Source organism: Camellia sinensis, chromosome 13 (assembly GCF_055761805.1).
Source record: "Camellia sinensis isolate YWXY chromosome 13, ASM5576180v1, whole genome shotgun sequence".
Classification (NCBI taxonomy): Eukaryota; Viridiplantae; Streptophyta; class Magnoliopsida; order Ericales; family Theaceae; genus Camellia; species Camellia sinensis.
The window spans coordinates 24,736,242-24,745,881 of record NC_138973.1 but is presented as its reverse complement, the minus strand read 5'-3'; the positions used below and the strand labels follow the sequence as shown (position 1 = coordinate 24,745,881).

The 9,640-nt window shown below is 44.9% G+C and overlaps 1 protein-coding gene across 1 annotated transcript; it reads left to right on the top strand.

The window, feature by feature from the left end:
• The first annotated feature begins 8,325 nt into the window (after positions 1 to 8,325).
• LOC145805249 (uncharacterized) lies at positions 8,326 to 9,366 on the top strand. Its single transcript, XM_082900349.1, has 2 exons — positions 8,326 to 8,752; positions 8,915 to 9,366. The coding sequence occupies exons 1-2, from the start codon at positions 8,326 to 8,328 to the stop codon at positions 9,364 to 9,366; spliced, it is 879 nt and encodes a 292-aa protein (XP_082756475.1).
• The last annotated feature ends 274 nt before the right edge of the window (positions 9,367 to 9,640 follow it).

Genomic DNA, 9,640 nt, shown 5'->3' with positions numbered 1-9,640 from the left:
GTTTCCCACCCTTTTCTCATTTGTGATTCTCACATCACTCTGGCACTCAAGCTCGGTTTTTCTCTTAAAACCCTTTGGCTCGCTTTTTCTCTCAACTTACACCTCTCTATTCTTTATTCTCTCATTTTTCGTCCCTCCCCAAGGTGATTAATGAATGAATAGGAAGTTGCGGGTTCATGTCCGATGCCGTTGGCTCACAGCTATTTCTTCTGGTGGGTAAAGTGCCCTCCTAGCAAGTATGTTGATGACGGGGGAAAGACAGAACGCCTGACTCAACTGTGCCCCTAGTTCATCATTTTGACCATTTTTTGTTTTGGTTCTACTAAAACAGTTTTGATCAAGATGAGAGTCGGATTAACGTACTTGTTTGATTTTTGATTTGAAAACCATGCAAGTCAGGCTGTAAGCACTGAAAATTTTCCTTTTTGGGTCCAAAAAAATGGTCCAATTTTGGAAAATGAAATAATTTTTGAGAAAATAGTCAACCTCAGTAAAAATTCTCAAAAACTATATTGCAAACAGTCAATGCTCAACGAGCATGGAACTTACTCCTTGAGATGCGCAACCTCGGATCGGAGGCAATGGAAAATTGTCCCTAGCTTGAAGGACGCTGCACGGCAACGGAAAGTTGCCCCTGGTTTGAACGGCGGCTCACGGCAACGGAAAGTTGCCCCTTGTTTGGATGATGCCGCAGCATATTGTAAACAGTCCTCACTAGTGATGATCATGACCGAACTTTCTCAGATGCAGAGAAGACAAAGATGGTCAAAACCAATATATGGACACAGTCACTTTGAAGGTGTTGGCGACTGGACTTTGGGATGAAATCGGAACCATTATATGGACCGAGACGCTATGAAAGCGTTGGGGGCTGGACTTCAGAATGAAGTTGCCTACGTATCCTAAACATGGGAATCAAGCGTTACGTAGTTCCGGCTAAGGTACACTCGGGTATTTTAACCTTCACTTTTCAGGCTCTAACTTTTGCCAAGGTGCCCGATGCGGGTTTTCGACCTTGCGAGCTTCTTTTCATTTTCTTTTTAATTTTTTCTTTATTTCTTTTTCTTCTTTTCTTTTGCATTATTTTTTGCTTCTTCTTCTTTTTTTTTCTTTTCTTTTGCATTTTTTTCTTTTTTTGTATTTTTCTCTTGCTCTAACTTTTGCCTGGGTCGCCCTTCCGAGTTTTCGGCCCAGCGAGCCTCTCAAAGGGTAAAAGTGTAACAAGTCCATGCCAAATGGTTTTTGAAGTTAAAGCCTCTCTGTATCTAGGAGAACGGCTGTTGCAATGATTTGCAGAAGAATCCGTCATGGTTGCTTCACGAGCTTCTTTTGGTGAGATCTAATCTTTTTTATTCGACTTTGGTGCCTCTTGTTCGAGGGCTGCTTCAAAACTGGCCACACGGGCCTCCTCCGACAGTTGACCGTTGAATGTTCCGAATGAGTTCGAGGTTCAAAACGAACAGGTCAAATCTTGAGGCTGAGAGCGATCCTAGGCTGCACAATCTCAAGAGTGATTCCACACAGGTCTTCACAGGGCCGCGTAAAACATTTGTTTTTGAAAGTTTTTAAGAAACTGACAAATCGCTCGCGCCGAAGATAGTGTGGAACCAATCTGGATCAAGCTAGGGTCCTTTTCAGTACTCACGCCGACAAGCATGATTTCATTCATTAAAAGGCTTAGCATGTCTCTCTTTCTCTCAAAATGATCAAAGTTTTGCAAAACCAGAGGAATTCCTTCCTCTTCGTTTTTATCACCACAGTGTTCAAAAGGGGTTTTTGAAAAACTTAGGTTAATGCAATGAGTTTGGCGCGCAGGAGAGCAGGCGAGATGTACTATCAGCCCATTCAAATCCTCTGGCACAACTAACTCACACTGAAAGCAAGCATGAAAGTGAGATAGCCACAGTTGTTTCATTCAGATTTGTTGGTATAACTGGCCCCTCGGCAGAAACAGACCCAAAAACAAAAATGGGTAATTACAAGACAAAACGGTGTTCGAGGCAACAACCCCGGAATCACCTGGTATTCTATATAAAGGGGACTGACTCGCTACAACAAGGCAGACCCTTAAGCAAAAAGACTGACTCAAGACAAAGAGACAGACTCAAAACAAAAGACTGACTCGATACCCAAGCCAGAATTTACAAAGCTAGCGTTCACAGATGCTCAAAAATGCATGCCAGACGCCACATCCAAAATATATCAAATGCCGCTCGCAGGTGGTTCACTTTCTGATCACATACTTGCAGTATCTGTGTCCTCAAAATCCAATAACTGGGTGGTAACGGACATGGCTGAGGTGGGCGGGAGGATAACCTCGTTGTCGATCAAATCTTGCACCTCATGACGGAGGCGGAAACAATTGTCGGTAGCATGGCCTGTCTGCTGGTGGTACGCGCAGTACTGAGCAGCATCATGCGTAGCAGGGAGATTCTTCGGGAGAGGCCGAGGCTCCAAGGGTTTAAGGTGTCCCCTCTCGGCAAGGATCTGAAGTGCCTTAGACAGAGGCATGTAGAGAGCATGAAAGACCCTGCACCCTCAGGGCAGGTATTTTGAAGTCTGAGCGTTCTTACTAGACGCACAAGCAAAAGGGTTTGCAGGCACTGCCTTGGCTTTCTGATCTTTGCCAGGTGCAGGGGCGGGAATAGGAGGAACTGTTCTGGCATGACGGGGTCTATCCCGATTTTCTGACTGACTTGAACTACCCTCAGGTGGAGTGGGGAAAGCATCCTCCATAGTTTTTGCCACAACTGCGGATATCTGTTGCTTGTTCATCCCCCCGGCTTTCAAAGCCTCGACTGCCCGCAGCAGTTGTTCAATGGGATCGGCATCTGCCTTCATTTTGTCTTTTCCTCTGGCCTCAGCCTGATCGAGGATTTGGGTTGATGTTGATATGTCATTACCACAGCTGGAGGCCATCTCCGGTTGGCTAAGTTCAATCACAATTCGCCCCAACAGCGGGGGCTCCTGGGGTACAAAACTCCCGGCATATGGTGCGGCTGGAGATGAAGCTGACATTCCGTAGGCGAGATCCGCCACAGACCTCTGGAGATCACCTATCATCCCCATTAGTTCAAATGTAGTAGGCTCGCGAGCCTGGTATAGCTAGGGGGCCCAGACCGGGTGCGCAACAGGCGACCTGGGTGGATGTGGCATATCAATATTGGTCTCACTTTGCAAAGTGATCCCTTAATCTAATGCAGCTGTCATAACCACGATCTCTTCCGAATTCTGCGTCATCATAAGTCCTGCCTCTGCAAGGGGGAGCACTAGCTATTCTGTACCAGCTGTCCGAACTGAAAGAGACAACAAGCAGCATTTCAGCCCAAATGGATCAAACACGGGTGTAGCGGAACAACTGTACTCTACTGCTGATCACTGTTCCCCAGAAATTACTGTCCCCAAAACTGAACCTGATAACCGCAGATAGCCGATTCTTATAAACTGACACTGATGCCCTCAGGTCTAATACTCAAACTTGCAAACTGATATGTACGTTCCTGTAGAGATACACTCTAAAGCACATAGCAGACAAGTGAGAGCCAAAACACCCCTATGTTGGGATAGGGTTTCCCTGTCCTATTTTGTCAGGAGCTAGGGTTCCACTATGCACGCAGCAGTTTCAAACAACCTATAATCGGGTAAGCAGCCTGTCCTAACTTGGAATGGTCACTATGGATCCGAATATGCACTAGGTCGAATGGTCGAAAAGGGTGCCCCGGTAAAAACCGGGGTTTGTGTTCCCATGCTGTCAGAGCCCATAACCGGTCAGCCTTATGGTCATGCCTTGACAAGACAAGCCTCCGGCAAACCGTTCAGGAATGGCAGATGGCAAACACGGTGTCCTAGGCGCACCAAGGCACATGCAATGCAAAGAGACACATAAATGAGATCAAAACAGGATATCATGAGTTCGAGTCAAGCTCTCTAAATCCCCAGCAGAGTTGCCAGAAACTGTAGACGCGCCCATGGGCCTCACTACAGTTTGGACTCAATTTGTGTCACGGTCCTTAATCTGAACCAAAGAGTCCAAATCCGGCAAATCATTTTGAGAAACAGATTTTTGAAAAGAAGTGCCAAACATGGACTGCTTTGCCAGATACAGAATCGCCACCTAAATATTTTTTAAAGGGGAATTTAAGAAACCCTGACTTGGTGCCAAAGGCCACGTGTCCGTCATCACCAAAGTTGCCTCGGCTCAGGAACTTGGGTACGATTGGGGAAGGTCAGCTATGAGCACCCCCTCTCGCCCGATCCGAAGATCGGCCTCTACTAACTGTGATATCCGTTTTTGAAAACGTTATGTGTTCTTATTCCATTTATTAGCCTAGAATTACTATATTATGCGCGCAGCAAACAAGTATAGAAAAAATCGCCTAAATTGGAACAAAACATTGCATGTTTGTTTTGAAAATGGTTTGTTACTCGTAAGTAGGCTAAAATGTAGGTTTTGCCACCTTCGAGCGGGCTTTTAGAAAAACACGTTTTTGCCACTATCTGGTGGGCTTAAAACTCACAGTTTTAATGCATTATCCCAATTTAAGCAATTCGACCTTCATCCACAGGCATTCAAGCAGTTATATCACATAAGCAGCTAGCCTCATGGTAATCATGCAATTATGGCAACACTCACACGCATGCGGTATGCTAAAGCAAAAGGACTCACAGAGTACTCCAAGCCAAAACAATAAACTAGTTAGCAAACATGCGTGATCCTAGTTCATGTTAAAGTGGCTAATGCAACGCATACAGAATGCGATTAAGATAGGCTCGGCTAATCTATAATGACATGTGAAATGCTACAACTAATCATGTATTCAATTTGGAATTGAAATACAAATGCAGTTAGAATAATGCGTCAAGCCCGGTGCATACAAGACAAATGTATGAATGCACGCATGCATTGCATAAGGTTTGCTAAATTAAACGTGTCCTAATACTAACCATCAAAGCGGGTAAGTAAAAGGAAGAAAGAAGTGGGGGTTGGAAGACACGCACACACGCACCCACACTTATTACAAATTAGCCCTCGCTCGGAGGGACCAAAAGAATAATACAATTTAACTAACTTGCAAGCTAATTAATTATTACAAATCACCTAATTAATTAACAAATTAACTAAGCATCAGAAAAGCAATAAAAGGGGCCTCGAGAAGAGGGTTCGATGCACGCGTGCTCGGGTCTTGCCCGGAAGTGCACTGCCATGCATAGGCTGCCTCTGTTTTCCCTGCTCTGCCTCTTTGAAAACTGCCAAAGTCTCAGAGTTGCTTCCCTGGACATTGGGAGACACCACCGGCTGAGTAGAATGGCCACCGGCAGTGGTATGTGATCACCGGTTGTTGGTGAAGCTATCGGCCCATGAAGGATTGCCGGTCGACACTGGACACTGCCGGTCGGCAGAAAATTCCTGCAGAATCTGCAATTGACAGCAGCAGAGGGCAAGGCATAGCATGGCAATGCAATTCAAGCAATGTATGCACCAATCATGTCCCTTATCATGTTAGTGACTCAAAGGGACATGCTCCTTGGTCCTCGGACCATCAATCGCGCATTTCCATGCGTGATGGCCCAAGGGACCAAGTGTGCACATTTTGATGTTAAGTGCAATGCAAACCAACAAACCAAAGGGACCCAATCCCTATCACTAAATCAAGGGACAAGGCATGCATGTTCAATGCAACCTAAGCATGTTAACTAACATGCAACATGGTATAAAAGGGAGCATGCAAACATGCAATGCACATTAGGCACACAACCTAAGCAACAAGGCAAACAAGCATGCCACAACTATGCAAACTACTTAGAGCATGCAAGATGTGATCTAATCATGCAACATGCTAGTAACTGGACCAAGGGAATGCATGTCAAATGCAAATGATTTCAAGCATGCAACACATGCAACCAAAGCATGCAAACATGGGATAATGTAACAACACTTGAATGGCATACAAGGGATGAACTTACACTAATTGGGCAGCTCTAAGTTAGGTCCCAAAACAGTGGCCAAAGCTTAAGAGGATGGGACCAAACACACATACACACATGCGCAGGTTTAAGGCCTAAACACTTAAGCATCAAAGGGCATCTTTTAAGCACACTTAAAAGGGAATAATCATGGACATGGGGCATGCATTAAGCTCTGAAAATCATGCAAGGACATGGTGCCAAACCAAGCAAACAAGATAGGCTAAACATGCAACAAAAGGCCCAAGCATTCAAGGCAAGCTAATGAAGTATTGAACTACACTTAGTAAGACCAAACATGGCATGAATTTAATGACCAAAAACAGAGTTTTAGCACATAAAACAAAGCCCAAAAGACCACTTAGATGGCATCTAAATGGCTCGAATTCAAAAGCATGCACAAATGCACTTTCAAGGAGCATACCACACAAGCTCATAAGACATCAAAGGGGCATCCAAGGCAAGCATACAAGCATGCAAAGGGGACTGAAATGATGCTATAAATGGTGCCAAACCATTAAAATAAAGCAAGTAACGCATGCTATACCCTCACATACTTAAGGCCAACAAGCCAAAATGCAAAGGGGCTATACTAAACACGTCATGGCCAACCAAAATGACTAAGGACAGACCTCTAGCATGGCAAAATAAGCACAAAAGCTTCACAAAGCTAGACCTAAAACATGCTTGAGCAATGGTTTACAACCTAAGGCATGTTAAGGCCTAAACATGGCATTACAAGGTAGGTATGCTAAGCATGCATGGTGTACCAAAATCAACATACAACAATGCTATTTCATGGCAAAATAAGCATAAACAACAGCCAAGGCATGGTCAACATGAGGCTTAGCTAGGAGCTCATTAAAGAGGCAAAAATGGCCCTTTTCAAGGACAACAAGGAGAGGGGGTGGCCCTCTCCTTCTTGGGACTTCAAAGCACCATCCTTACCACTGAAATCCCTCAAGATTTCAATGGTGAGGAGACCCAAACACCAAAGTCCCGGAGCTCACTCAAAATGGCACAAAATGGATCCTCTCAAGGCTTAAGAGGGGTCAAACACCCCCAAACCACAAAACACTCTAAACAAACTATTTAGAGGGCCTAAAAACAGAACTTTTTTATATTATACACTAAGCTCAAAAACAGTTCTAAGATAGGCAAAAATAGTATGCAAAAATGGAAAATAAAGGAGTAAGATTGTTACCCTTGTTGACCTTCTTCACAAATGAAGCTCCAGTAGCTTCTTTGAGCTCAAAACAGCTCCCAAGCTTCAAGAACAAACCTCTAGCCCTTCAAGAACCAAGAAAAGGTGTAACACTATGTGTTTGTGTGCAATAGTAAGACACAAACACACTTATACACACACAAGAGAGAGATATAGAGATAGGATATGTATGAAACCCTAACCCTAGAACTCAAACCCTAAAATGGCTGTATAAAAAAAGTCCAACCCTTCAACAAGAGAGAAGGGCTCCTCTTATAGAGCTTTTTGTCTTGTAAAGCTTACAAGACAAGCTTCTAAAGAGAGAGATCCCTCCATACACGTGTATGGAGGGGAGCCAAATGCAAGACAGCTGTGTCAAAATATCTGCAAAAGCAGATGCACAGTAGTCGGCCGGCCAAAGATGCAATTGACCAAAAAAAGATAGTCGACCGGCCATCTATAGTGCCGGCCGGCCAAACATTTGGCCGGTGGCAACAAAACACAGCCGGTGGCCTCAAGCCACAGCCGGTGATGGGTGGGGATGGTCTACAAGCCCTACCCTGCCTCTCAAAGGCAAAACACAAGTGTTTGGTGTCAAACCATGCACAAAACAGTCGAGTCGAGAGGTCCTGCGACGAGGCGCGCTGCCAAGGCTTTCGGGAACTCAAGACGAACACAAATATGGATAATCACCAAGTGTTCCAATGGTGACGTCCAAGTCTTGAGGACGGTCAAAAATGGGGTGTCTACAGGCCCTGAAGACACACTTGGAGGATTTGGTCAGATAGGGCCACCTGAGAGACCCAGTAGATGAAGCTAGGACAAGGGAAGAGCAGGCAAAGCTACCCCAAGCACCGACAGCACCACCGCCACCTCAGCAAGCAAATGGACCTCGGATGATCAATGTGATTCACTCGAGGGTCAATAAGAATGAGGTACGTTGGGAAACACAGAGAGTAAGACACCTACAGCACGTACATCAAGTTCAGCAGAAGAAACCTAGAACACATGAGTATCAGGGACCGATAGTCTCTTTTACTTGGGCCAATTTAGATATAGTGCAGCATCCATACAATGATGCCCTGGTGATAACTCTCAAGATTGGGGAGTACCAGGTGAGGCGTATACTGGTTGATTAAGGTAGCTCTTGTGATATCATGTATGTTAGGTTTTACAAGGAGCTCGGCATTCACCCAGACGACCTGGAACAATCCAACAGCTCGGTGGTTGGATTTAACAGAATGCCGATGTGGCCTTTAAGAGCCACGACCTTGGATATGCAGGCAGGTACCAAGAAGGTAACTATAGAATTTACAGTGATTGATACCCCCTCCCCTTATAATGTTATTTTGGGAAGACCGTGGTTGCACGCGATGAGGGTTATTCCCTTAACGCTACACCAGCTGCTACGGTTCCCAGCTGAACATGGGATTGAGGAGGTCACAGGAGATCAGATACAGGCCAAAAATTGCCCCATGGAAGCAATGAAGTCCATCTGCAATGTAAGAGAAGCAAAGACGGTAGAAATTAAAAACAAGGACATAGAGGTCCTACATAATGTCGGCAAAGAACCAACTGACAAAAGTGAGGAAGCTTTGAAAAAAAATTTGGTCCAAAAAAGGGACGAAGAGCGCTTCTTCCTTCTCGACATAAGCTTAGCCGAGGAGGAGGAAAGGGAGTTGGAGGCATTCCTGGGAGCAAACATAGAAATGTTCGCCTAGACGCCCTATAAAATGCCTGGCATAGATCCCGAGGTCACTTGCCACAGGCTTAATATGAACAGGTCAGCTAAACCTGTTATCCAGCGTGTAAGGAGGCCGACATTAGTACATGTGGAAACAGTTGAGGAGGAAGTGGACAAGATGTTAGAAGCGAAGGCCATTCAAGAGGTGAACTACCCAACTTGGCTGTCTGACATAATTGTTATGAAGAAGAACAGCAGGTGGAGGGTCTGTATGGACTTCACTAACCTGAATAACGCTTGTCCCAAAGACAGCTTCCCTCTGCCTAAAATTGATCATCTGGTGGATATCACTTCAGGGCATGGGAGGATGAGCTTTCTAAATGCTTACAAGGGATACCACCAAATAGCAATGTATCTTCCTGACGAGGAGAAGATTGCACTTATCACCTTAAAAGGGTTGTACTGCTATAGAGTGCTGCCTTTCAGGTTAAAGAATGTAGGAACAACCTACTAGAGGTTGGTGACTAAGATGTTTAAGCCCCTAATTGGGAAAACAGTAGAGGTATGCATCAATAATATGGTCGTGATGACCAAAAAACCTGGAAACCATCTGGTCGACTTGAAGGCAGTTTTTGATATCCTAAGAAAATATCAGCTCTGACTCAATGCTTCAAAGTGTGCATTTGGAGTTGGATCAGGCAAGTTCCTGGGATACTTGGTGACCAGAAGAGGCATCGAAGCAAGCCCAGATCAGATTAAGGTTATACTCGACTTGAAGAGTCCCACAT

Coding starts and splice junctions, on each gene's coding strand:
- LOC145805249 (XM_082900349.1), top strand. CDS start 8,326: ATGTATGTTAGGTTTTACAAGGAGCTCGGCATTCACCCAGACGACCTG. Junction 8,753..8,914: donor CAAAGAACCAACTGACAAAA/GTGAGGAAGCTT, acceptor TGCCTGGCATAG/ATCCCGAGGTCACTTGCCAC.